The sequence below is a fragment of the Pleurodeles waltl genome, chromosome 5 (assembly GCF_031143425.1).
Source record: "Pleurodeles waltl isolate 20211129_DDA chromosome 5, aPleWal1.hap1.20221129, whole genome shotgun sequence".
Lineage (NCBI taxonomy): Eukaryota > Metazoa > Chordata > Amphibia > Caudata > Salamandridae > Pleurodeles > Pleurodeles waltl.
In genome coordinates this window covers 279,543,297-279,571,196 of record NC_090444.1, presented here as the reverse complement: position 1 = coordinate 279,571,196, position 27,900 = coordinate 279,543,297, and the positions used below count along the sequence as shown (strand labels likewise).

The 27,900-nt window shown below is 42.8% G+C and overlaps 1 protein-coding gene across 2 annotated transcripts in view; it reads right to left on the bottom strand.

Annotated features, from left to right (window-relative positions):
- Positions 1-27,900, bottom strand: part of PRKCE (protein kinase C epsilon) — a 1,050,532-nt gene that overhangs the window by 412,652 nt on the left and 609,980 nt on the right. For both annotated transcript variants that reach the window (XM_069234014.1, XM_069234015.1), the window contains 3 exons: positions 12,468-12,564; positions 8,069-8,280; positions 2,382-2,555 (listed from right to left, as the gene is read on the bottom strand). In XM_069234014.1, the coding sequence (XP_069090115.1) occupies positions 2,382-2,555; positions 8,069-8,280; positions 12,468-12,564 (483 nt within the window). The remainder of the gene's footprint in view (positions 1-2,381; positions 2,556-8,068; positions 8,281-12,467; positions 12,565-27,900) is intronic.

Below are 27,900 nucleotides of genomic sequence, written 5' to 3'. Positions count from 1 at the left end.
CGCCAGGCTGCCACACGCCGGCAGCCTGGCGGTCCTAGCGGTTACAAATTCTCCAGGGAAGCGCTGCTTGCAGCGCCGCCATGGGGATTAGGAATCCCCATCCGCCAGCCTTTCCATGGCGGTTCACACCGCCATGGTAGAATGAGGGATTCAGGCGGCCCATGGCCAGTGCAGGGGTCCCCATGCACAGCCCCATCATGCATTCTACTGCCCGAATTACAGGCAGTGGAATGCGTGACAGGTGCTGCTGCACCCACTGCACCACCACATTGGCGCCGGCTCCATTATGAGCCGGGATCAATGTTAAGGCCCTGCAGTGAGTTCCTATTAGGGCCGGTGGGGCTCAGGCACCACAGGCGGTCTGAGGGCGGGAAGAGTTTCCCGGGCGGAACTCTTAATGAGGGCCTATATGTTAAGAGTGAATGGTAGGGAGAAACACAAAGTCATGATGTAAAACGGTACGCGGTGAACAGGGTTGTGTGTCCCAACAAGACTTTGGGCCTGATTTAGAGTTTTGCGGAGGAGAATACTCTGGCACAAACATGACTGATATCTGATATCCTGTTTGCCTTATTATGATCCCATGATATCCTATGGAGATCATAATAAGGTGGACAGGATATCCTTCACGTCTGTGACAGAGTAGTCCCTCCGCCAAGATGTAAACCAGGCCCTTTATTAATTTGCAAAGAAAACCTTCTTTGCAATTTTAGAATAAAACTAGATTTAGAAAAAGACAATAAAGCTCTAAACCCACGAGTCACAGTTTGCATGGAGCTCTTCGATGCTGATAAACAGATCCCTGTGCTATTTTCGGAGGATTGCAACTTATGAACTGTAAGTAACAAAATGCAGTGTCAAAGGGTAGTGGCCCACTTACTTATCTACATAAAGTAGAAACCTGCGATCTACACGTTACACAGTGTGCTTTGCAGCAGTCACATTAACCCTCTGTGCTATTTTATGAGTCAAAACTGTGACTGACAAAACACAGAACTCTACCAGAACCTCATTAACCACCAGTTATCTTACCACTTCTGCAAACCCCTCAGAATTGCTGGGCACACAGAGATCTCTGTGGCAGTCAAATATTTAGATAAGTTAGTTAGAACAGATTTACTGTCTTTCTCCTTGTAGTCAATTACTTTGCAGCACTCATTTTATTTAAATAAATATATAAGTTGCCCTTCAGACTCTGCTTTTTAAACTCAGTCCGTCCTGACTCTGCACTCTCCTCTGCCACACTTTGATCCCCATCTTACCTTCTGGGTTTCTGGAGTAAATGTTTTCCAAATCTAGCATTGGAGTGCACTTTTCAATTGCGAATAAAAATGGTCCTCGGTGAAAGCGGAGGGCTTTTCATCCATCAGCACTGACCACACCTCGTTTAAGAGTAGTGCGCCCTTAAATGTATAACTGGAGGAGCTGCTATGGGGCTGGTCACCCTGCCTGAAAGCAGCTTTCTGTCGTGCCAGCCAAATGGCTGAGCGAGTTGTACGCCCACAAAGCTCTGCTATGATACTCGGGTCTCCAGTCCCTATCCTGAGAATACCAAGTTAGCCATGTACCGTTATGAAGTCCGTAAACCAAATATCATTGAACTGGGTACTAATACACACAGCGCCTAGAAAAGGCAGTTGTGAGATTTGAAGCGCTATATAAAAAAACCTTAATAGTAGCACTTTGTGTTTAGGCGACTGTGGGTACGTGCACAAAAGCTCTTAAATAGATACACATTACCAGCTCATACAAAACATGACTAGTAAAACGACCTTAAAGGCAAGTTATCTATCTCGCCGTCTCTTATTTTCTACAAAATCAGGTCAGTCGATGCAGTCTGCAAAATGATTGCTTCCAGCAAGGCAAGTAATACTTGAAAGCAGAAACCTACGTATTACTGGTGCAACACTGCCACCTCGTGTTTGTGACAAGGTTTTGACATTTAGGGCCTGATTTAGGTCTTGGCGGAGCGAATACTCTGTCACAAATCTGACGGACATTCCGTCCGCCGCATTACGACCCCCGCGGGATATAATGGGATCATACAAGGGCGGACGGGATATCGGTCAAGTTTGTGACGGAGTATTTGACTTTATTATCCCCTATATCTGTTTAGGATTTCAACGGCTTGCCGTTCATATGGATCCCGCGTAAATCAATCTGAATCGACGTTTTTGAGATTGTATCCACTGCTTTATATTAGCATACACTTCTTGAAAAACAAAGACTCTAAAGTCATTAACACAGCACGACGTTTCAAAACGGCAAGGTCGCGAGACTAGGATTCGACCACATATGATTGTCCGCCGCATACATTTCCCATCAGCTCATCACCCCGTGGGCAGTCAGTGCACACCCGCCGGAGCAGGCCCAATTCATACCTTTGTTTGGAAGCAGCAATAGAGTTGTGTCAGGTAAGGATGTTTTCGTGCCAATGCCAAAATCCTCTTTTCCGTCATAGTGCAATCCACGTCATCATCTTGAAGAATTACGTCTTTCTTGAGGACTTTCACAGCATATACTTCATCCTTTCCTTTCAGCTCAGCAAGCATCACCTACAAGCAAAAGCAGTCTCTGTTGAGGTACAGATTACATTAAGAAGCACGCGAGTTACATGTAACGACGAAGTAAGGTGGGTGACGTAAAACATAAAAGACGGAAAAATAACAAACATCTGTTACTGGAACTGAACAACATGTGCTTCTGAGCAAGAAAAAGAAGTGACTGGACAGCGTTTATTACGTTTTTGATGGCTTGTTTGGAAGAATGACATCCCTCACGATGGGCTAATTAAGATTGCTATTAAGTCGGACATACACTGGTGTCACGTCAATCAAGCCACGCACTGCGTGGTGCTCTCGCGGGGCCTCCAATGAAGGGAGAGAGGGTTTCCTGGAAGGCGGCGAGGCCCGCGGCAGGAATGTGGTTTTAGCAATGAGCAGTAGGGAGGCCAGACGAGTCCAGCCAGCGTCTCCATTCCTGGGGTTTATTTTGCAAATCACACTTTTCAGGTGTGTTAAAGCATATGGATTCAAGTGCAACCTAACAAATAATGGAGGCATTTTACTGCCTCTGCCATAATTGGACATCTTTGTTCCTCACTAGAGTAAAAATTATATTGAAAATACAAAAATGCCTTTTCGGTGTCAATAGCTAAGGCTGGAAGAGAAAATCCATAGAGATTAATAAGTGTGTAATAAATATTTGTCCAGCCTTTTGGGGAGGGTATTTTGGTAGAGATGGACGAGCCAACAAATTAAAAAGGAGCGCCGGACCGCAGCCCATTCATGGGTCTGGCTTGCCTCTAAGAGCACATGCTTGAACCGAGACCTAAAATATTTGCACAGTACATCTCACAACAAACACCATGAAAACCTACAACAAAGCCTCTTTAAAATAAAAAAAACTGTATTTCTTTAACATCCACAAGCTTTTCCACTTAGTACATCAGATTATATCACTACACGAGAGGCATTAAAAAAAGTTAGAATTCTTCATGGACTTCCAAGCATTTCCCACTGCCCCCTCACAACGCCATTAGTGAATAAAAAGGCAAATCAGTTCTCGTGTGCACCCTATAGATGGCCTAGATTTTTCTTATACGTAGTGCAGCAATATAGGGTATTCAATCAAGTAGAAGAGAGCATTTTTTACAGTGTACATCCCAAATTCAAGTATTTGAAGATGCTTTTATATGTGATAATGAAGAAAAGGCAGACTGCGAAATAAAATAGTCCCACAATTTGGTTGAGCTGCGAACCCAGAAATCACCCTTGGTTTTTGTAGTTTCACATTGTGCAATTCAGCCACTATATAGTATCAAAAGTTAATTCTTTGTCTTTCATTCTTGGCGCATAATGTTCCAGCGTGGGTAGCCAGCAGAAGCCACATGAAAGCTCAGCTGGCTTTGGGCTTGAATGTCCAGAACAACCTTGATCTGAGCCTGAGTTGTTTCCCAGTTGCTGACATCACATTATACTAGCAGGGCACATTTGGAGATTTTGTGCCAGGCAGTGGTTAATTTGTAAGTAAAAATGAGCCAGTGCTCAGAGCTTTCCTCTGAAACACGTGGCTGCTGCATTTAAATGTGTGAGCACAGAACACCGAGGCAGCGAAATCCTAAAACCATCTCGGGCCTCTTTAATCCACTAACAGACATTCCCTGCGCCTTCCGTTCGCTCCTTCAGCTTTCTGCTTTCTTCCTTTTTGCGCTTTTCGTTCTTTCTCTTCCTCTGCCGTTCCCATATGTCTTTTGCTCGCCATAATTGCCTGATGCAGAAAACTCAGTGCCGGCCCTCAAAAAGAAGTGCCAGTGCCCTGCACCAGAAACCACCAGCTCAAATTAAGCACTGGTGCCAGGCTTTGTTCTTTAGTTTTTTCAGTGCCTTTGAGAACTCTGATGGGACAGAATGTATCAACATCCCCTTTCACGTGGTATCAATGTCAAGAGACACAGTCTGAGGCGCCGTTAGAGTAGTTACTGCTCCCTAACTAAAATATAAAGCTGTTGTCATACTTGTAGCCTTATGTAAAATTGCTCATTGTTCCTGTCTTTGCCAGGAATGCCCTCAATTGCTTTTGCCCAGTGCATGCAAGGATATTACGCTACATAACAAAAAAATGTGACATCCCCAGTGCAGGAATGGAATGACCAGTTGTTGCAAATTATCAGTCCAACTCTCAACGCAGAAGGAACAACAGCACTTTGAGGAAAGGGCAGGGATCCCAAGGAAGCAGCTGCAGTATGTGACTGCACCTGCATGTGGGTGGATTCCTGGGTGGTCCCTGTGACCCGTATGCCCCCTTCCAATAGGCACCATTAGGCAGAGAGGGGTGCACTGACAGAGTCACTTCATATCTGACATGCAATCAGTGTGCCTCCTGATTGCCTGTTTGCCCCACTGCCAGCACCTGTAATATGGCTCAGACCTAAAAGCAAAATTGATCCTCTATTTCCATAATGCCATGGCACATGTAAATTAATGCATGCCCCAGTGGGCCGAGCAAGTGTAAAAGGTGTGCCAGCATAATCTATATTACAGAAGACATGCATATAGAGCCCTTACAGTAATACCAAAGTGCACCAGGGTTAAAAAAAAGACAAATACAATTGTTTGCTCTCTGGGAACTTTCTATAACATGACTCCTGTTGAACACGGGATTGTAATTGCAATTGTAATTGTATTTATATAGCGCTTACTACCCCTGATGAGGTGTTGAAGTGCTTTTTTGGCGAGAAGCACGCTACTACGGAACACAAAATGATGAGTTGTGGATTAGCATAGGGAAATATGAGTATAGTATTAGTATTAGTATGAGATGATTTGAGCAGAGGATATGTGAGTTTGTTAGTAGATCAACTTGTTCAGTCAAATGGCAGCTGCTAAATGGATGTCTAAACCTAACAAGAGGTATAAAGCATTACGCTGTGCATGAAACTTTAATTGTTGCATTTTGATTCAGATTTAGCCGTGGTACTGTGTTTGGTCTGTTTAATTATTCGGATGGCACTCCCCCCAACACCCATTGATCACCAGACCTCCAGATCTCCTTCTACGGAATCATCACTCACAACTAGATGCAGGTCTTGTGTCTGGATCAGAAAGCTTAGATGCTTAGTGGTCAGGCACAGGTGCTCCTGGAGAAGAAAGGATGGGGCCATGGCTGGCTTAATTCAAAGTGCCACTGGCACCTCAGGTACCACACCGGCATTATATGTGCACCCATTGAGAAGGATAAGGGAACACTGAATAAAACATTCAACCCAGGCTTAAAATACTACTGAATTATGTTTGGAATTCCACTGGTCTTTCTCGTCTACTTTCTCAGACTGTTGTTGCTCAAGAATCTGCTTGGTGACCACAACCTCTCCTTACAGCCGTACAAGATCCCCATCCATCAAAAAGTGTGCGCCACCTTGGAGCGGCTAACCTCAGTACCCGCGGGCGTACCACTTAGATGCCTCTTTTAAATGTGAGTCATATACTGAAAATACACAAAGAATCACGGATGCCTACTTAATTAACAACCTCAGCATGAACACCCACACTAAACAAGCAAATAGAAATACCACCCTCCAAATAAGAGAACTTCTCCAGTAATGATTGACAGGTACACTGATTCATGCCAGACACGACTTCTCACACACTATGTTGTGGCTGCAAAGGAAAAACAGCACAATCACAGCAAGAAGGCCCAAAAAGCAGGAACACAGCTTCGTATTAAACTAAGAAGAACATAAAACGACCAACCAGTAACATGAAATCTCCAAAGGCCTCAATCTGGGTGGATCTGATGAGGTGAGCAAGACAATGGCCGTTTTGGTGCAATAGTTGGATTTTCCATGATGAGCTTGCCACTTGTTTTACTGTGCTTTTGTGCACCGGGTGCAGCTGCATTTTCTTCTCACTGAACTCTTTCAAGGGTGACTTCCACAGGCTCTACATTTTTTTACATTCCTGCCCTTTTGTTGATTTGAACCTACCCATGGGTTGGTTTCTTCCACATTCCAAAGCGTGTGTGCTTCGCCAGCACTGCTTACCTGTGCCATTCTCCTTCTGGCTTCTTCCATCTTCTTTTTACGTTCCTTCCTTCGCCAACTTTTTTTTTTTTATATATCATCCCCTTCTCCTTGTTTTACTCTCTTGCTCCACTCTCACCATTCTACATAAACATATCATCCTGGCTATATGACTCGGATCTAAGCAACACAACGCTGTGCTCTCTCTTATCTTTCTGTGAAGACATCTTTGTGACAGCTTCAATTGCTTTGACAAGTCAGAATCCACTTTGAAAACACAAAGCAAAAATGTGTTGGGTGGAAGGTGTGAAGTAATCTCAGCCAATGGTAATTACTCGGACACCATTGCATTCCATTGTTTTTTTGCCCAGTCTGCCACTGCAGACAGAGGCAGATCATATGTTGTGCTGTTGTAATACGTCTAGTCCAGGCCAAAATTTCAGTCTTATGTTAGCCAGGAACACAGACATTTCTGAAATATTTCGCTCTGCAGTCCGCTGATGTGAAGCGCAGCTTGTATTCCGCAGCAAAATGCGCATGTAACTAAAATCTGAGCTGATCTTCTTCCTTACCTTTCAATCTCTCCACCTCTCCCTGCCACCTACCCCGCCCCACTTTTTGTGTCACCTTCCCATGCTTTTACTCCAGGCCCATCCTTCTATGTATCTATGGATAATTCTGGTTTCAAATGTCTTATTATCTGTCACAGCATCGCTTTGTTCTCCTCTCTGACAAACTGAATTCACACACGCTTTTTTGATTATTACATCTTTACTTGTGTACTGCGCCTAGAGGACGGACCCCAGGCACCTGCTGTGCATTACAACTAATAAATAAATAAACACAATAAATCCACAATTTCCTAATGTACAGTCCTTTATTAGAAATCACCACTAGCTGGTGGTGGTAGCCAGGTCAAAGTTCAAGATTGTTTGACTCACTTGCTACCACTTCTGCAATAATTTTAGATACAGGGGAGGAGTGGCGTAACATTAGGCCCTGCAGCCCCTGTGGTGCGGGGGGCTCCCAAGTTTGAGTGGGCCCCCTCAGAACAGCCGGCACTGTGCATGAACCCCAGCCCTGAGAACTCCTGACTAAGACCTGAAGGGGGTGGGGGAGGCAGACGGGGGGGTTGGAGGGCTCCATATACTTTGCAGGGGGGCCCGCTCAAGTTTTGTTATGCAACTTCAGGGGGATAAGTCAAATCTGCCACCACGACCTGGCTTCACAATCTATAGATGAGACTAATCAACAAAGGTTTCTGAATATTGTCCTGAAAACTCCCAAACTCATCAGAAATGTCCCCAAAATCATCTGCTATAGAGAGAAAGAGAACGCATTCCTCATCAGCCTTTCCCAGTACCCAGCAGAAGCGTGGACGGTGGTGAGATGTGGCAAGCAGTGATGATCTGGAATGTTACTTGTGCTCTGAAACATGTCACATATCATTCTTACCAACGAAGAAGCCATCTTGAAAAAGGGAGCTACTAGGAAATATCACTCCTAGAGTGACACCATTAGTTTATCACTTTATCAAACACCACATACCTTCCCAAAGCTGCCTTTTCCTAATACTTTAATGAAGTTGAACTCCTCCAAACCCATTCGTTTTGTCTGGAGCTGTTTCACGTCACCATTTTCCCCATTTTCGCCAAGTTTTAATAGCTGACTATCGCTTGAAGAGGACATTCCTTTGTGTTCTTCACCTCTGTTATCGAAGGACAATGTTTTCCTAATGTTGTTGTCAGGTTCTTTGATTTCTGAAAAAAAACAGCAAGTTGGTCATTTACAATGTGATTCTACTTGCAGAAGACGCGCTTCGGGAATTAGCATCTTTCGTAATGGATTCAAACCTGAAAGGAGATCTAAAATACCATCATATGAAACAAATAAGTGCTTCTACATATTTATTGTAAACTCACTCAGTGTATTTATAATGCACAAAATCTCCTTGGACATCCAAAGGCTCAATGTGGGTGCAATAGAACATAAACCTGGGGGCAAGCGGAGAGAGACAAATGACAAGGATGACATACAGGGTTACATCTAAATAAATGAATGAATGCCTGAATGAATGTATGGAGGAATACAATTTGTAGAACACACTGCTATCCCAAGGGGTGTCTTGCTGCTAAGGTTATACAAGAAAGCCAGGGGAAGGAGACAAGGGCGTGAATGAAGGAAAGACCCAGTTGTTGTTTTGTGAATTACAAAGAGAGGACAGAAGATAATTCCAATACTGAGAAGAAAATAAGAAAAGAGAAGGACCAGCCTCCAGGTTGTAACTTTTGGATTTTCTGAATTTTGGCCAGGCAAGCAGTGGTGGGAGGAACCACTCTACCATGAACAAAGGAATGGAATTTCTGTTGGACAAAAATGAGCCCAGCACCATGAAGGGCTCTTTGGCGGATGCATAAAGCATCATTTTAGCAACGGAGGGTGGAGAGGACACACACAATTGAGGTGGGTAGGGATTTTGTGAACTGATCACTGGCAGTTCACAAACTTTGACTTAGTAAAATGGCAGCACTTCACATATGCAGGAACAACAGGTTAAAAAGGGAGCATGCCGTTCTTTCCTCTTTTGGCTGTCATTCCCTCCTACCTTACACTACTTTACACTGTCTGTAGTATTGATCTCATACAATTATATATAATAGAAGTTTAAATGTAAAGCTTGTGATGGCTCGTTTACAGACAAAAAATAATTGCATAATTTAGCTCCTGCTCACATTCATGAGCCCCCCCCCCCCCCCCCCCCCCCGAAAGAGTATCAAACATGACTCATCTGAACAATGTATACGGAGCTGGCATACACATTGTTTAAGAAAGCCTCCCCCCTAAAACAAGCTACGAGTTTTTTGTGTATTGCAGAGAAGATTCAGTCCTGGTGGCTGCATGACAGATGCCTGTCTGGGCTGAGCGCCTTCTAAAAATTCCTTAATCCCCTATTTTGGACACCAGGAATGTTAACATCTTCTCCTATCACTCAGGAACCTTGTGCACACTGCGGGGAATCTCGCTGGCGGGTGAAGAACTCTACTGTTGCTACATAACCCTTCTGTTTACTCTTGTTTGTAAAGCTGCAGATACCAGGATACAGTGGGGCCGACAAGCATTCTGCCCTCTGAATCTGCAATGTATGATTCAGGGTCGGGTGCAAGTGTGGAGAACCTCCATCCGTCCGACCTAGCTTGCAAGCTTCCTACACCCCATTGTAGGGAACACAATCCCTTCTTCAAGCCCCGCTGTCCTCTACCAACAAAATACAAACATCACGCAGTAATCATAAGGGAGGTGGGGTCCAATATTCTGTAGTCAGTTTCTGAGCTCCAACACTGACAAGCAGCGATATCATTCAGTCTTCTTACAAGAGAGAGTCCTTCGCTTTACAAAGTCTAAGCTCACTGAGCAATTCACAAAGGGCGCTGCTTTGGAAAGGGATAGTTCCCCTGTGCATAAGTAAAGGCACACACCTACAGCTTTGAGTGTTCCTTGAAAGCAATGCTCTCATCCACATAGTCTACAAAAACATTTGCATTAAATATGTGCCGGAACCTTACTTACTGATAAAGTTTTATATTGGGCACTGCTGGATGTATTGCATCATACATTTGTCAACAAGTTTGTGTAACTCTTTAGGAGACCTAACTCTGTTAGTTCCAGGCGGGGAGGAGATGTGGCCTGGTGGCCAGAGTTGCCAACTTTGGAATTCCCGTGATTCTGGGCAAGTCAGTCAGACCCTCCATGCCTGAAAAAAGATGTGCAATGTCTGGTTCTCTAGTAAAATGGTTAGAAGTCTTCCATCAAGCGCTTGCTTTAAACTCAGTATGACATTCTTAATCTATCATGCTTTCCCTCTTTTCCACCCAAAGCACTAGAGCGATTAAATATGTGGGCAAGGACCACTAAAAGAATACATTAAAGAACATTGAGTAAAATGAGGTAGGTAGCTTATTTAACATAGTATCTTGCAGGTTCTTCATTTATTTTCAGAAAGAATTAGGTAGGTTTGAGGTGTCCCAAAAGGCACACCTCGATTGTCTGTGAATGCTATGTGCTTTGGGTTAAGACACATCTTTTCCTTACAGCTATGATCACTCAGAACCAAAAACAATCTGCTACTTTACAGTGCATTATATAGTTCTCTAAACACAATGTTTAAATTGTGGATATGCTTACTGATAAACCTACGCATGGCTTCTTAGTAGGTGTAGGTCATGAGTTCAAGGGCTTTTTTTGTTTGAGATAAAAAGCCTTAATAGTGTAAAATGGCACAACTGGAAGCTGTAGAGTATATCAGACCACGAAATGTGAGTGCCAAACCAAATGCCCACTTTGAATTTCTCAATGAGCTCTTCAGAGATGTAAAACATTTGAATTTTTGTAGTGCACCAATTTCAAGAAACACTTTCTTCTTGAGGCACAGTCACCTGTGCCACCCCACAAGGGCCAGCAATGTTACCTTCACTAGTCAACAAATACATTACACCTGCATGGACCTTTTCAACATCCATCATATCGGTTTCTATTTTTACACAGAAGATGCTCAGATATGCCTAGTGGTATGAGGCACGACCAATTAACAGCAGTAGCCACTGGTCTGTTGGTATTGTGACTGTCATGAAATGCAACAGCTCAAGAAGAAATCCTAGTTCTAGTTCCTCAACACCTTTGCGAACAAACTCATTTTCTATGGCAAACCTGTGAGTATCCAATCCAAAATAAGAAATCTAAGAGTAATTTGGGATGCTGATTTCACCTTCAATTTTTAGATAGGAGACATAGTAAAGACAGAACACATTCTTCAACTGAAAACCAAAGAGATAAGGGCTGATCAATGTCTGTCTTGACTACATCACTGCCCTGTACGCTGGTCTCCCATAATATTAAATCACAAGAATGCAGAAAGCCCAAAATTTAGTTGACTTCTTGACTTTTGGGCTACAAATAAGAGTTTATAACATCCTTACTAAAGAGCCTTTTCTGAGTCTTCAGTTTGCCCCACATTCAAATGCCTTAAAAGATCCTCCCAAATACCTAAAGAAAACAACTCTCAAAAAAACAGTACACCTCTGCTCCAGAATAAAAAACAAACTAGTCCCACCTAGAACTAGATGCAACATACAGTTTATAATGGTGGTTCCTCATTTCAGTACAAACTGACCTTCATACATCTGCAGTGCATGTTCTTAAGATACAAACTCAAAACACATATGTTTCAACACCAGCTCATACATCCAACAATCCTCCCAAAAAAACCAACATAGCTGCAGTCATCCTACAAATCCCCTATGCCATATGAGGACTGGGCTAACTTCCTCTTCTCCTTCTCTGTGCCTGATACATCCCAACCTCCCCTGCATGGTTGCTCTTCTGCCAGGATCCGTTTGCTTGTACGTTCCTGTGTAGAATGTTATTCATTGCTATATCTGTAAGTGCTGTAATGTTGCAACCACAAATACTGTGGTCAAATTACTTCATTACTAAATACCTGTTGTTCCTGAATGTATAACCTCTGTTCCTTCCCAAACACCAGGACATGGGCACCTCATTGTAATCTTGACCCGTCACCCTGGGCTCCACTCTCTGAAGAGCGCAGAAGCAACTAAGCTGAACAATGAGCGCCATAAAAACAATTATACACAGACGCTCAGCTGTATATATGTCAAGACAGCTGACCAGTTCGAGATGGATCACTTTAGTCATTATTTCAAGTTACTACACGCATGAATACGGAAAATCTGAAGACAATTAATTGGCACCAATGAGATTTGTTCACCAAATTCTCTTTGTGACCTTGTTAACAAATCTCAAATTAGTCTACAGGCGCCCGTATGTAGTATTCCTTTATTAACATCTACCCTAATGTGTCCAAGGACGGCCTGCACATCAGAACAGGGCAGGTGTGTGTGCTTAAACATATGAACAACATGGTCCAGCTAACCTTGGTCGCATGGAGAGGTAGGCGCTGACTTCGACCTATCATCTTCAGACGGCGTGCCTCCTATCATTGGTTGTTGACTCTCTGCGCCGGCAACAATCTGAAAACATTTTGACAAAAATTTAGTTGTCTTTAACGTTCTTCAAGAATAATATACTGCATAATGAAATCCGAGCATTTGAGCTACAAACTACATTTGTATATGTGTTTTATTGGAAAATATAACAGGAGACTTCTCGTACTTCTGAAAAGTCAACAAAAACACAAAGAGGACATAAAGTGTCTGGTATAATTCTGCCACTGTTTATGGTCTTGAAGCCATATGACTGAAGTGCTAGGTAAGTGCAACTCGTTCTTGAACCTCTTTCTTACTGTCCTCAAGTCCCTTCCCCTCCATGGAGGAGGCTGAACATGCTTGGGTGGCCCCTTCTGTAATTCCCATTGGATTGGTGACGGATCTAGTGTACATTGGCTCTTCCTCATTGGCTAGCATGTGTAGCCACATGAAAATGTGGCAAAAATAACAGTGAGCCTGTTCTATAGTCCACATAAAGAAGATGGAATTAAGTCCTGGGGGGTTCAAGCTAACTGTGAACAAACATGTCTGATCATTAATTGATGAAATTGTCCCACCAAAGATTCTGTGGTGTACATCTGAGGATGGCGTGTTGTGTCTGAGAGATGGTGGCAGTGGGCTATGTGTCATATTTTCTTGTCATACAAATCCACTCTTCTGTGTTTTTTCTGCTATGTGAGATCTCACAAGGGTGGACCCCATCTTTGTTGCCAGTTGTGGTGTTAGGTTAAGCAGGCCTGGTGAATAATCTGGTTAGCGAAAGCACATCTGACAACAAATGCAGTCACTCCCACGAATCTGAAAGTTGCTTCAAACCACACCCACCCGAGAATGGGCAGGATCTTTTAATCCCCCTGATGCTTCAATGCACGGAGCCATTTTCATGTGCATGGCATGCAGTACTTATGGCCTAAGACCTAAAGGGCCCATACGGTTAGAGACATGGGTAGGTGCTGATGGCAACAGTAAGTTGTCTCTAAATATCAGAAAATAAACCTGCATCAGATCTTTCTGCTGTACTTACTGGTCTGAGGATCTAAAGTCTGTAGGAGCAGTGCAGATAAACACCCCAGTGGAAAAAGAAGATGATGCAATGATTCAGGATACACAAAATACTAAAAAAAAACAGTGGCGTCTCCTCCACAGTGGCAGAGGAGGATCGTCGCCCCCCTGGCTCAGAGCCAGCAGCTGAAAAATAAAATGATATTTTATTATTGTTTTATTTTTCAGCTGCTGGCTGAGTTAGCATGTGCAGGGAGGGGCGGGGCTGGGCCATGGGAGGGGGGAGGAAGAGTGGAGTAGTGGTGTGCACCTAAGTGCGCAAGTCAGTTACCAACAGACATGTGCAGTTAGGTTTCTCACATCCAGCTGTACTGCACAGCCAAGTTGGAGAAACAGCACAAACTCCCTGTACCTGAGTGAGCAGTAAATCAGCCCGCTCAGGCCAATCCCCGCACTGCTGTCATGCTTGGTAATAGCATGAGAGAAGCGTGGGGATTGCTCCTGGAGTCTCTGATCTTGTCCCATGGGCTGCTGGCCCCAGGAAGCAAAGGAGCGCGAGAGGCAGCAGCACCAGGTAAGTGTTCTATTTTTTTTTATTTTTAAAAACCCCCATGCGCTTCCCACCCCCCACAGTTCCCCAGTGCCCTCTCCACCCACACCACTTTCAATCTGTGTCGGCCGCCACTGCTAAAAAACATATTATTTACTAATTGTGCCGAGGTTCCACCACTTTGAAGAAAATACAAGAAACCAAGACCATAACCCTCTGAATACACCGGACACATGTGTCCTAATGGCCTCAGAAATGACCGAAACACGTTAACCCACGACATTACGCAGTATGAGAACAGATATTAAAAGAAAAAAAAAACACAGTTTAAAGTGTATTATTACAAAAAAAATAAACCCCTCCAAAAATGTGAGCACAGAATGTTCTCTTCCGTATCTTTCGGAATAGCTGCAACCACATTCTTGTACAGGTTGTTTCTTTATATGTAGCATCCAGCAAAACAAATGTCACAGAAAATGCACTTGGAAGCACAATGGTGATTTGCTATATATAGTTATAAAAAGAAAATACAAAAAATTGTATATATAAACAATAACATTTGCACAAAATCGAAAGTGCACAAAGCGTTTGAAATAGGAAATTGTCCATATTGTTTACATCTGGGCGGTATAAAGACGCTCCTCGGGCACACGTGTATTTCAAACCAATTGAAGTGACACTGAAGTTAAAGAGAAGGGACCAATGTTTAAGCACTGACACAATGTATTCCTCTCCAGGAAACATACATAGATTTTTCCTTTCTTTCCGGCAGGATCTTTGGTGGGACAATTTAATCAACTCTCATTAAGAACCAACGGGAAATGACGTCAAATGATTTATGTGCAGGCTATGACATCACAGAATATGACATGGAGCCCTGAAAGTCCTGCACTCTCCAAGACTGCCATCCTTTCAAACTATTCCACAGTCGCATCCTGTACCATCGGGGTCCCATGTTACTCCAGTGGAGCACTCGCCTGAACCTTTCATCAGGATTGGGATTGGAGGGGAGAGAAGATCCTTCCAGAAGAGAGTTGGAACAAAAGAGACACACAGTACATTTCTTGACACTTTTCTAAATACAGTTTTCCAAATACATAGGATTTTACAGTTTTGAAGGGGGCCTACTTTTCTCTTCCATCGCGTCAGTGTCTGAAATGCATTACCAAAAAGGCAACAGTTTGCACTAGCAACAAATCACACCTGAGCTTGTAAAATGAATGCGTGCCAATGCAAAATGCTGGAAACACAGCAACCATCTGTGCCAAAGGAGAGGCCATGGTCCCCTATACTGCTTGCCTGGCCGGAGAAAAATAGTTTAAAGATTTTATGGGCGGCGAAATCGAACCAGCTTTAAATAACGTGCCTACCATTGCTCCTGTGCTCACCTCTAACTTCTCATAACCTCTGCACCAGGCAGCTGTATCTATATACCAATGCACTTCAGTATACATTACACCAGGGTTTAAACAAAACCTTCTGCAGCTGTCGGGTTTTCTTCACAACAGGGTGCAAAGAATATGGAGAGGGGTCACTGTTCACTGATTTGCAGACCTTTGGACAGCTACCATTAGGGAACCGAGGAGGAAGGACAGCTTTGTATCCCTTGTAAGGAAGAAAGGATGAGGCCGTTCAGTCTCCTCTGTGCAAACATTGGTAAGATAAGCAGTGAGGTCTGGTGAGTAAGCAGGTGAGCGCCTGCAGGTTAGATCCTCCAGGGGAGTGGTTGCTGAATGCAGAGGCAGCCGCCGCATATGTCGGCGGGAGGGTGAGATGACGCGGGGCGACGGGCAACACATTTTTTCCAAAAAAAGAAAAGAAAACACCTCCGCTGCCTGCTCCCATCGCCGTCTTCTGCCACCTCGCTGCTCTCGTGGTGTCCCAGCATTTGCTAGGACACCATCATAGGCTCCCCAGCAATCCTGACCCTGCTTACATGCTAAATATGGCATGTAAGCAGCGTGAGGATTGGTCTGAGTGGCAGTCACTGCCGCTCAGACACAAGCCTGGGGTCTGGGCTGTTTCTCCAGCCCGGCTGTGTATACAGCTGGGTTGGAGAAACCTAAGTGTGCATGTGACTTTGGCCGGCCGAACACACATGCACAATTAGTGCACTTTACCATCCTCCCCATGGCCCAGCTCTGCCTCTCCCTGCTATCTTTTTATTTTTCATTTGCTGGCTCAGCCGGGGGGGGTAACACCCCTCCGCCACTTCGGAGGAGCCGCCCCTAGCTGTATGTAAGTATGCATGCACTGGAACATTCCAGAGGCGGTCTGCTGAATGATGAGGAGAGCAGAGAGGACTCAAATGAGCTGCCCATAAAACAGCCTTGTGTGGCACAGGCCCTGTCTTTATGGTATATTGGTAGAAGAGGACACAGTTCTCCATTTTAGAGGACCCAAACCTGAATACTGTCACATCCTAGAAGAAGACTCTCAGAGACAAGTGTTTTATTATTTAAAATCATTACAAATAAAATCAAGGAATAATTGATTAGGCAACACATCCTTACAATAAATTAAAACCTTTTTAAAGGAGCTCATTATCAATGCACATGTAATAATTGTAAATACATTGTTCTTGCACCTTCTTTATCAAGATGTCATAACCAAGTAACTGATAGAGCTAATTAGTTGTCAAGTACCTGTAGATAAGATTCCAGCTCTGCTAGAAATAATGTGCAAATGGAATAAATATAAATTTGAGTAATCTGATTAACCTAATTAACTATTCGGTCCCTTATTGTATGAAAACGTGGATGTCCAACAGGTTAAACCTGAGGAGGGTCAGGTATATATTTTACTGCCCGGGGGCCTTAACCTGCGGCTATGACCACTCCTAGAGGTTAATCTTGTCCAAGCCCTTCTAAAACTGCTCCTTGAATTGGACAGTGCCCATGTTTCCGATGCTTATTTCTCAGTTATTGCATAGGTCATAATTCCTGAAGGGGGTAAATTAGCGAATCCAAGCAATGGTAAGCCATATTCGGGGAAGCTTGCTAAGTACCACCCTGCCTACACCTGTTTGACTATCTCTCAGGGCAATCTGAAAAGTGTAAACAGCTTTCGTTTTTAGCCTGCTTTCCAAATGCCATTGTAAAAAATTGTAGTTAAGCTACAGATTAGTTGACAGTCTCTACCCTGAGGTAACAGATAGTATAAAGTATGTAGGCAATGAAGAAGGTAAAACACAGCTTTAGGTACCAGGATCCACAATGCTTCCTCCCAAAATGGACTGCCTTGCAAGTATCAGTGTCCCCTGTGTATAGAACAAACACTGTCATAACAGTTTCTTTGTATCTGAGTATGTAAAGCAGACCTTTACATGCCTAAAAAGAGGTGCAGGCCATGCTGGGAAGATACTTAGCTTCAGCGGCACCAGGTGAAGTGGCACAAAGCACCACAGCAATCTTACAATAGAACCACTTACGCTCACCAGATTATCGTATCGCGCCACCCTAGTGTACCAGGCTTGACTGCTGCTGCACCAGCTCTGGATTTGGGTTGTCAATATAGGAGTCCTGTTATTGACATCCTTTTTGACTATGATAGTCTCAGGCATAGAGGCGTGCGAGCCAACAAGTCACATGGAGAGTCAAGCCAGCGCGGAGACATGGATCTGGAAGGGATCTTAGAGCCCATGCATGAGTCGAGACCTGGAAATATTTGCTATGTAAATCATACAACAAACTTGATGTAAAATATGATAAGCTCTCTTCAAAATTCAAAAAAGTGAATTTCTTCAGCATGTGGAAGCTTTGAGACTAATAGGGCACATTATAGCATTAGACTGAGAAGTACTTACTATAGTGTTATTTTTGTACAACTGGAAGTCTGAACTCACATACTTGAAAGTTCTCTCATATGTGATAGTGAAGAAAAGAGTTCTAGTGAAATAAATAATTTGCCCGATAACACAATTTAAGCGGTGAAGCAGCGATGCGTCCAGGTTTTCTTTTCACTTTCTACAAATCAGACAATAAATGTGTATCTATTTGTCTTTCTTTATGCTAAGGCTTTGTTTTTACCTCAGTGCACTTTTCAAGGTTTTAGGGCAAACTCGACCTGAAGGTATTTGAGTGCTTTACGTGAGTACCAGTTACATTGCACAAGGATGCGTAAGCAACCATTTCATAAGCATGGGGAGTGATTTGCCCAGAATCACAGGATGTTGAGCTGATGCTGAGACTAAGCCAGTTCCACAGTCAGCAGCTTTAACTGCAAGGCCACATCGTGGGTAAAGGAAGGTAGGCAGAAGCTACGCAAAAGCTCGGCTCTTTATGGGCTTGAGGTTCCAACAAGAGCTTGATCTTGAGCTGAGCCAGAGCCAGGCTTGAGGTTCGAACCTGACTCGAACTTTCAGTGGCTCGCCCCCCTCTAGTCAGACATGCTTATTTTTGTTTAAAAAGTTAATGTTTGAAGTGGCACTGCCTTCTGTTTAACAATCTTCCAAACTTATTTAGGGCACCAATAAAGGGAAGATGTGGTGCTCCTAGTTAGAACAAACATACATGATGATTTGCATGTGCATTGATATTAAGGCACAATCACTTGTACACACCTGCAGCAGTGTAGAGCATTAGATATATATAGGTTATCATGAGGAAGAGTTACTTTTTTACTGCACATTACAGAAGAGGAATTTCCACATTTTTCAATCCACAGACTGCTACCTGTCTTTGGTTTCATTACTCCCAAAGCATCTAACCCTTACATAGATTATGTCCACACTATGTATGTGTATTTGAGAGATCTTGGGGTCTTTAGATCAGTGGTGGCTCCTCTGAAATGACAGAGGAGCATCACCCCGCTGACTAAGAGCCAGCAGCAGAGAAATAAAATGGTATTTTATTTTATTTTTCAGCTGCTGGCTCAGCTGAGCCAGGGTGTGACGGGAGGGGCAGGGCTGGGCCATGAGATGGGGAGAGAGGAGAGAGTGCACTAAGTGTGCATGTTAGTTTGGTCAGCCGTCTCAGGCCGGCCAAACTGAAATGCACACTTAGAGTTCTCTGAGCAGCAAACCAAGCCGCTCAGACCAATCCTGACACTGCTCTCATGCTAGGTAAACCATAAGAGTAGTACCAGGATTCCATGGGGAGCCTGTGCAGGGGTCCCAGGGACTCCTGGGACACCAGGAGAGCAGAGGAGTGAGGCAGCAGGTAGCGTAGAGAAAGGGAAGCTTATTTATTTTTTTATATATTTTTTAATTGTTATTTATCCCCCCCCGGTCCTGTCCCATCCCCTGCCCCCTCCTTGAGATTTGCAGCGGCTGCTCCTACTTTAGATGTTACATGCAGCCATTGTTTAAAATCAAAGAAGCTAAAATCTGAACATTAAAAGACCTGCCGACTAAAAAACATGTACTGAGTGAGTGAGTGAGGAGGTATGGTCTCGGAAGCGGTGGGATAGTTAGTAGGGGAGGGGCTTTGAGACGCTCACAGCTATGTAGGGACATTGGAAGGAGCAGGACTTGACCAGCAATTGGAAAGTGGGTATGCCTAGTTTGCCACTCCGCACCCTCCCAAACAACAGATTAAACCCTGGGGTGAACCTCCTACCCCATACTTTAGGCAAGTTGTGAAATCCACAAGTGAGCTGGACACCTAATCAGTGTAGCAGTTTGCAGCGCACCCTGTGCTCGTCCTGTGATGTCACCATTTTGTCAGGTAACCACACCACACATGGTGGCACCATGTAGGTTGTCCGGTCTGCATCACTCTCTGAAAACATTCATCTCAGCAGCTTCGGCTTGTATTTAGAGGTTACTGAGGACAGCAGAGTGTAGAGCTCGTCGTACAATGTATGCATCCACGTACAATGTATGCATCCACGTACATTTTACAGTGTCCTTTTCCCTGCTGTATCAACAAAGTTATGTTTCGCCGCCACACTTTAAGCTCCATTACTGTTCACTCACTCAACACCTTGACATGAAGGGACTGCAGCAAAATATGTACACGTGGAAAGCTGGGAATAAAGCATGTGGAGTGGGTACTGAGTTAACTTAAAAGATATTAATTATGCCACGAATACGACAGTATTTGTTTTTCAGGCAACATGTAGTTTATTAATTACAGTGTGTCGTACCGATAACTTTCAAATAAATAAATGGCTGACAAGAGAGGCAAGCATGTTAGAAATGCATAAAGTGCCAGAGAGTGGCGTAACAAAGCTTGTGGGGACCCACCGCACAGTAAATGGACCCGGCTCACGCAGGAGCTCTCAGGTCAGAATACTGTGCTGAGGGGGCCCCCTAGAGCTCGGGGCCTCCCACGCTGTGGGGGCCTTTGTTACGCCGCTGGTGCCAGATGACTCCCAAAGACTACCTGGGAGCCCGCCAACCTGCTTGTTGTACGAAACTGAGTGAATGGAGATAAACAGGTCTAAACTGGATTTAGATGAAGGTGAAGACCATGGGCAAGGAATATTGCCTTGGTCAGGGATAATCACTAAACAATGACACATTACCTATTCTTGAGCAACTGTTGCTGTCAGGACAGTGGTTTAGGTCTTGGAATCGAGTGGCTTTTGTTTCAATAGACAGTGGTCTGCTAAGGCGAGAGAATAGAAGGTTAGACATGGAGGTGACAAACCACACCAGAAACCACTTCCACGTCACTCAGGTGTCTCCTGCTGTGACTGCATTATTGTGGCTGCATTGTTGTAGTGCCTGTGTTCTCAACATGTGCATGCATGGAGAAGGGTGACCACTTCCTGCCAACCAGAGCTGCTACTGAATGCATGTCACGGTGCGTATTGCTGTAAGTATGCGGCCTCCACTGCAAAGCTGCTGCATTTCCAACACAAAGAAACGAAGAACACGTGCCTTCATGGCCTCCTTCAGTGATGGGGCTATCATTTCTGAGGGCTGAAAGCTCACCCGAATAGTGCAGAGATGGGTGAAACCTCTAGGTCAATATATAAAGTGTAGACCACGGTTGACATGCTAAGCACTCAAAGACAGGAACCAGTGAGCATGGTGCAGTGTCAAGCAGGGGGATAGGGCCACCACAGAGCCCCTCCACACCCTGTGCCTCCCTTTCAGATGGTGACCCTGGCTCTCTAGATCCCCATTCACTGCTGAGGAGGACTGCACCTTGCTTGCTTTTTGAAACTCACATGTAATATGACTTGATCTCAGGGTTGTAACTGTTTCTCCTATGCCTCTTTTAGTTATATTTTATCTGCCTGGATTTAAATAGAAAGAAAATGGGCTGGTAGTCATGCTCACGTCTGTGACTTACAAGAATGCAGCCAGGATTGTGGACTAGAAGCCAAAAGCAGCGGTCAAAAAAATAAATGTATTCATACCATTCCCATAATGTACCGACAGCGTGTAGAACGAGTCCATCTCCAGAAAGATTTGAGGGTGGGGTGAAAGTTATATATTTGTCTACAAGAAAACTGTAGGTTCCATCAGGGATGTTTGTTAGCCGAATAGCTGATTTGCCCCTCAGTCCACATCCCCTGAAAGCAACCCTCCGGTTCTCAGCATAAAAAGATTTGACCATACTTGCATGGAAATGGGGGGTGGTGGGAGTCGTTTGACGGGCCATCAAAGTATCTTGAATATGGTCAAAGGTATACACCACAGGACACAGCTGACTGACTTAGTCAATTAAGTAGGAAAGGGCTATGTGTGATGTAAAATATCTTATTGACTGCCTTGATATATAAATCATAAAGAGAGTCTAGAAGGAGTGCTTGCAGCGACCAACTATGTACTGCACCCTGGGGCACAATTAATGCACATAAAGATACACTAGGTTTAAGGGGCTTGTTTTGCCAACAAGGGCATTCTCTGTACTGATGACAAGTCTTTTTGTTAAGGACAGTAACCTTCACCAACCCTTAATGGCAAGCTTCATCATTGGGTCCCTCCTCACACCAGGACCAATGATGTCAACACCACCAACTCTCATGGGGCCTGGACCAACAAAAAGACCTCAAGAGCTTCTCCTCTTTTCGAAGCGAGTTGTAGTCCATACGAGGTACCACTGGTCCTGGTGTGAGGGGGAACCGATTATTTTTGTGCTTTCAACTCAATCATAGTTGCCAAATGTGTTCTGTCCTTCTGCACTGTAAGAGTATCGAGGTCTAGTAAGGGGTAGCTGGAGTTTCCTGGGGAAAGGTACGCGAGCAGAGATTCAGCAACATAGACAACATTATAACTATAAAACTCACACCTAGTACCTGGATTAAACACACATAACCTCTAAATAGCCCAATGTCAGATATTTTATTTCCAAGCACTGCTGACACTTTAAACAACAGACCTTTTTGATCTGACATTTTTATTTCACTATGCAAAGTGATGCTAGCTTAACAACAAGGAATAGCTGAAGGTGGCCCGCATGGGGTGACTTCACAACCACTAGAACAACAGAAGAATGTGGCGGGTGAGGGAGGCTACAAGTGTTGAATACCCATGCACGTTTTTGTGCATTATGCTGTGTGAATGCCAAAAAATGTGTAATGAATTTTCCCACTGACCTGCTTTTATGAGTGAGAAAGTTACACAAATATGTTTCGTTGCCTATTTGAAATAGAGCTTTTGTAATAGTTCCCTATAAAGATATTTAAAAACACTTTTTCCCCAAACTGTTCATCCAGGTGCTTTCATCAACAGAGAAGCAGCTAGAGCATTCATAATACGATTAAACCAGAAGGCTGTTAACACTTTACTGAGCTGTAGTCTGAACATTTGCGATGAAAGTAATTGAAGTAGATGTTTTTCTAAATTGCCCATTGAACCTAACAGTAGAACAGATGGGTTTCAACATGTTCCAGAACTGTAATTAATTGTCTCAGGTGAGAGGGACGTCTATTTCATTAAAGCTATGTCTACAGCGATACATTTGATGAACTGTACCTGTATGCCCTGTAATACACGCGCTGACTGCATCCTCCTGTGTGAGCAGTGTGCACTGGTTTGCCTGAGAGCTGTATTTCAATCAGGGCTTGTCTGTCCCTCACCTTCCCCCTCTTTGAATCCCGAGGACCACTCACCTCCAGTAGAGATGTCCCAACCAGTAATCTGCAGTGGTGCACTGATCTCATCCGTGGCCACCCTGAAATTTTATACTGTACTCTGTAATATCTCTTTCTTATAACACCACTTCTAAGCTGTTCAAGTCCTTTCACAGAGTTAATTATAGCTGTTTATTATGCAGTGACCAAATTAGACAATTGGTATTGTCAGCGCAGTTTTTCCATTGTCCACCTGTACACACCACGCATCGGTCACTGTGGCAAGCGAATCTTAAATATAGTTATATGAAGCTACTGTTTCTGTAGCTTGTGGAGATGTTTTTAACTATAATGTGCACAATTTCATATGAATGATTTTATCTTTTTGTAAGGAGCTCAATCTATGACTTTCTGATTTTAAAGTAGGATTTTGTTAGCCTTAATCTTTTTTACATAGTATTAGAATAGTAGCCATGCAATATCAATCAACACAAGAATTACCTCTTAAAATTCCAAGGTTTCTTGGCATTTGCAAAAAGTTCCTTTTATCTGGTCTCATTTTCTATGAAAACAGATTATAATTACCGCTAGTCAAAAGACTAAATTTGGCTTATGCTTAACAAAATGCGTCAAAGCAGACTATCTTCCTCACCGAGCTACCTAAAATCTCCAATTCTTGCTCAGGTTCAACAGTTACTATAACCACAAACATAGTTCATTTGAGACCAACCTAATCTACCTTTGGTGGCTCTGCTCCGTCAATTTGTTTCTTAATTCCTTGCAAAGTGTCGACCTCAAGCCCATAAATTTATCACTAAGCTATTTAAGAATTCTGAAGCTACCAGCTCACATGCACAACTCCACTGCTATCGAAGGGATACCAAGTGAGCCCCACCATTAAAAGAATCCATTCTTTGATGACTTAGCATCCTTGGTTCTACCATGTAAGGTGACCTGGTCTCCTCTAAGAAATCTTTCCATGCTTTCTTTTTTACCACATCATAATATGAACTTTATCAAGTGCTGAGATACAGATTACCTTAAATGGCCCCTCTTGGTCCACAATGTAATTATTTCAAGACAACAAACTTCAGCCTAATTCAAGAGTGTTTTTATTAAAAATATCTTAACCTATTCCCTTCCTTCCACACACATACAATGAAGTTAACTGCACATTAACAGAATTCAACGTCTTTTGTAACCATCACTGAATAAAACACTCATCCACTGTTTATCAAAGTCACAGCACCACCAGCTGTTGGTCTAGAGTTCTCTTGAATAAAGCCAATTAAGCCAACTGAATCAGTACAAACAAAATAAAGCAGAAGCGAAGAAGCTGCTTCCATCTCCTCAACATATGTCTGGTTTCTTAAACCAGCTACATTCTCGTGAAGAGATACAAGCATTGGTAAGGAGTAGCACTAACTACTCCTACTGAACACAAACGCATTCTCTTCATAACATTTGGAGCATTCCAGATTCAACACAGCACATTCCTACACACACAAACAATTCCATAAATGGTGCTGCATTCCTATGTTTGGAACAAACTGTTTGCCTTTTACTCAACAGCAGAGGGGTAAATAGAAAATGAAATTAAAATGACCACACATCCAACTGTCAGATCAGATGAAGCCTTATTCTGTTAAAGTTCTGGCATCTATTACTGTTGTTTCCTTTAAAGTGACCAGATATCACATTTACTTACAAGAAACTGGTGTCTTTCCCACTTCCTTAATTAACAAAGATGTGAATGTGTCATCCTGTCTATTTTTTCCATCTTTTCTTTAAAGTGACAACCTAGACAAAATCAACCAAAATGTTTAAATGTCTTTAACTAGTTCCTTAAACCACATTTGTTCCGATTAGCAACATTGAAAAGATCAGGCAATGTTAACAGACTGAAAGTATACTTTACAATTTCATCAAAATATTGTCCTAATTTAAAGTTTTGACTTAAAGGAACATTAGGCCAATATCGAAGGAAAATGTATGTAAATATGTTTCCCTCTACCTTTCCTTTAGGAAGCACTTGCTTTAGTTTGTTGTTTCACGACCACAAAACCACAATGCACCACATTTTTTCAACATAGAGTTGTTTCCACTGCCTACACTGGGCTTTTTCAAACTCTCATGAAATGATAATCCCTATTTTACAGTTATTTTACAGACATTTATTAAACTTAGGTTACTCACTTAGTTTGTGTATGTGACATATTGTTGAAAGATTTGAACTAGGAGTGTTCCGAACATTAAACGCACTGTTCCACAAGAGAACATCTCTGTACATATAGACACATCTTAGGTGTGATGTATCTACTTATCAATGGGCCATCCTGCTATCTAGCAGTGCTTTATTTGAGCAGGTGGTTCGTGGTGGGGGCCATTGTCACTTATTTTTGGGGACTGGCACTTATTTTTTTTTGCTTCAGACATTTATCGAGAGCACGAGAAGGAAAAAGACACAAATTGGAAGACAGAAGAGAAAGTAGGAACTTGCACCAGTGAGATAAAAGAGCAGAGATTGTCTGACAGTGAATTCAAAGAAGCATGATGTTGATTTAAGACTACATAGCCTTGGTTTTCCACATGTGAGGGATTCTGGGTAGAGCTTTGGGCACCAGCACTCATTCATTTACAAATAAAGCACTGCCACCCACAGATTAATATTCTGCTTCATTGTCTGATTTATCTCTACCATTTCAAGATTGTCTTTCTTTCTCCAGCAGTCTTTAGAGATACATTGATAGTACTTATAATTTACATTGTTATGTCACATTCATTATGTGTCATCAAGAATTTGGTATGTTTTTCAAATTTAGCAAGATCTTTTTTACTTGAAACACCAAGCAACATAGCTTGTGCTGCTTGACACATCTCTTTTAACTGCCATTGTTTATGTCTTAAGTTCTAAGAAAATTGAACACAAATACTATTTTGGTGTGAATTAATTTAACAAAACTCTGGTCTAATTTACTAGGTCACAGCATTTGACATCTTCGGGACATTGAGAAAACTGACACCATGAGTACTCCACTCTACTCTGCCCGACTCCATACCACTGTACTCTACACCACGTCATCTCTCTACTTTATATGATGTCACTGCACTCAATGCCTGTGAGCTCTGCGCCACTATACTCTGCATTCCTCTATGCCAATGCACTCTACTGTATGTCACTCCGGTATGCCACTCTATGCAACTCCACACGATGCAACTTCAATACACAACACTCTCTGCCACTCCACTCTCCTTTTCACCGTTCCACTCTACAACACTCCACGCTTCTACACCACTATTTTGTAGTCATGCTGAAGAGCAGCCACACTGGTGTACAACATGGTTAAAACACATTGGCAAAGTCAATAGTTCTTGTATAGGAGAGGCCAAATGGCTTTGCCAATGCATATGATAAACCTCCAGCAAATATAAACCTTGTCCTTGACAGCTCTGCTGACCAGAAAACAAACCAGTAGAAAATGTTTAGTGATAGTTTCCTGTGATTTCTGTAGCCAGCTTGTTATTCGGCTGTATATCTTTGGTGGCTACAGAAAGCTCTGCATGTCAGCACACAACCAAGGAAATCCACGGAACATTCAAAATATTTTACAGTGGGTGTTATTGCCGTCTGTGCCCATAAAACCCTTAACACTATAGGTGACAGACGTAGCTGCTTGAACCCCTGCCCAATTGGTCTCTTGGCTGTGTGGATGGGTGCTGCAATTACAATTGCAATGAGACCTAACACTCTTAGAGCAAATATTCTGTCCTCATCACTCAAAATCAAGAGTGTGAACAGTAAGGCAAAAGCAAAACACGCAGCTGCAATAAATAAAGTAATGGGTCTACAAAAAACAACACAATCAAACATGTGATAGCACCTTGAACATTTATGACAATTTGTACATTTATCTATAGAGAACTTGTTGAACTGGACTGCCACTGTATGTGTTTGTTTTGCAGAAATCTCAACATAATAAGACTAAAAGGCACCTCACATTAAAGATACCAGAAGATGCAATGTGAATTGAACAGTGGCACAATAATTGTACACACCTATAAGTTTCAAATCCAAGAAGAAAGTTTTCAGGGATTCTAATTTGAAATGTTGTGATTATTTTTATATGCAGTAGGGACAAACAAGGAATACCCTACTAGGTCTTATGACTAGTCTGCCATTTACTTGAGAAACCTTATAAATCCATTATGGTGGAGGCCACATATCACACTTGTGACATTTTAAGACATTAGAACTCCCCAAATATGAGATGCAGACAAGCAGAAATACATATGAGCACCTGCACTCAACAGTGATTACTGCTCACAGGAATACTACATCTCAGTAGGAACACACATTGGCTAAACCTGACCTGGCCTCGGTAAGCAAGTAATATTTTATACATTTATGTATGGAAAACATAAACAATAGGAATTTAAAGTGCACAAACAATTAAAAAAAAAAACATGCTGCAATATAATGTGGTGCTCATATGTTTGCAAATAGGTAGTAAATAAAAAATAAATAAATGAAAACAGAGATTGTCTCATAACCCCTGGTATTCAAATGGTCTACATTTTAGGAGGTCATGGGCACATCCACAAGCAAAATGTTGTTACTGTCAAAAGAGCCAATGATTGAAATGAGTTGACTCATTGCCCAATGTTGTATGCTGCGATAAGCGTAAGCAAAGTGTTAAAGACACATTAGCAGGCCAATGGATGAAGCAGGCCCACGGAACGCACTTCTATGTTTTTTATGCATGTATTTTTATTACCATTTTGTTTGGAAAACATGAGACTGGCAAGACAACTAAAGTGATCTGTGGGCTAGACCTATA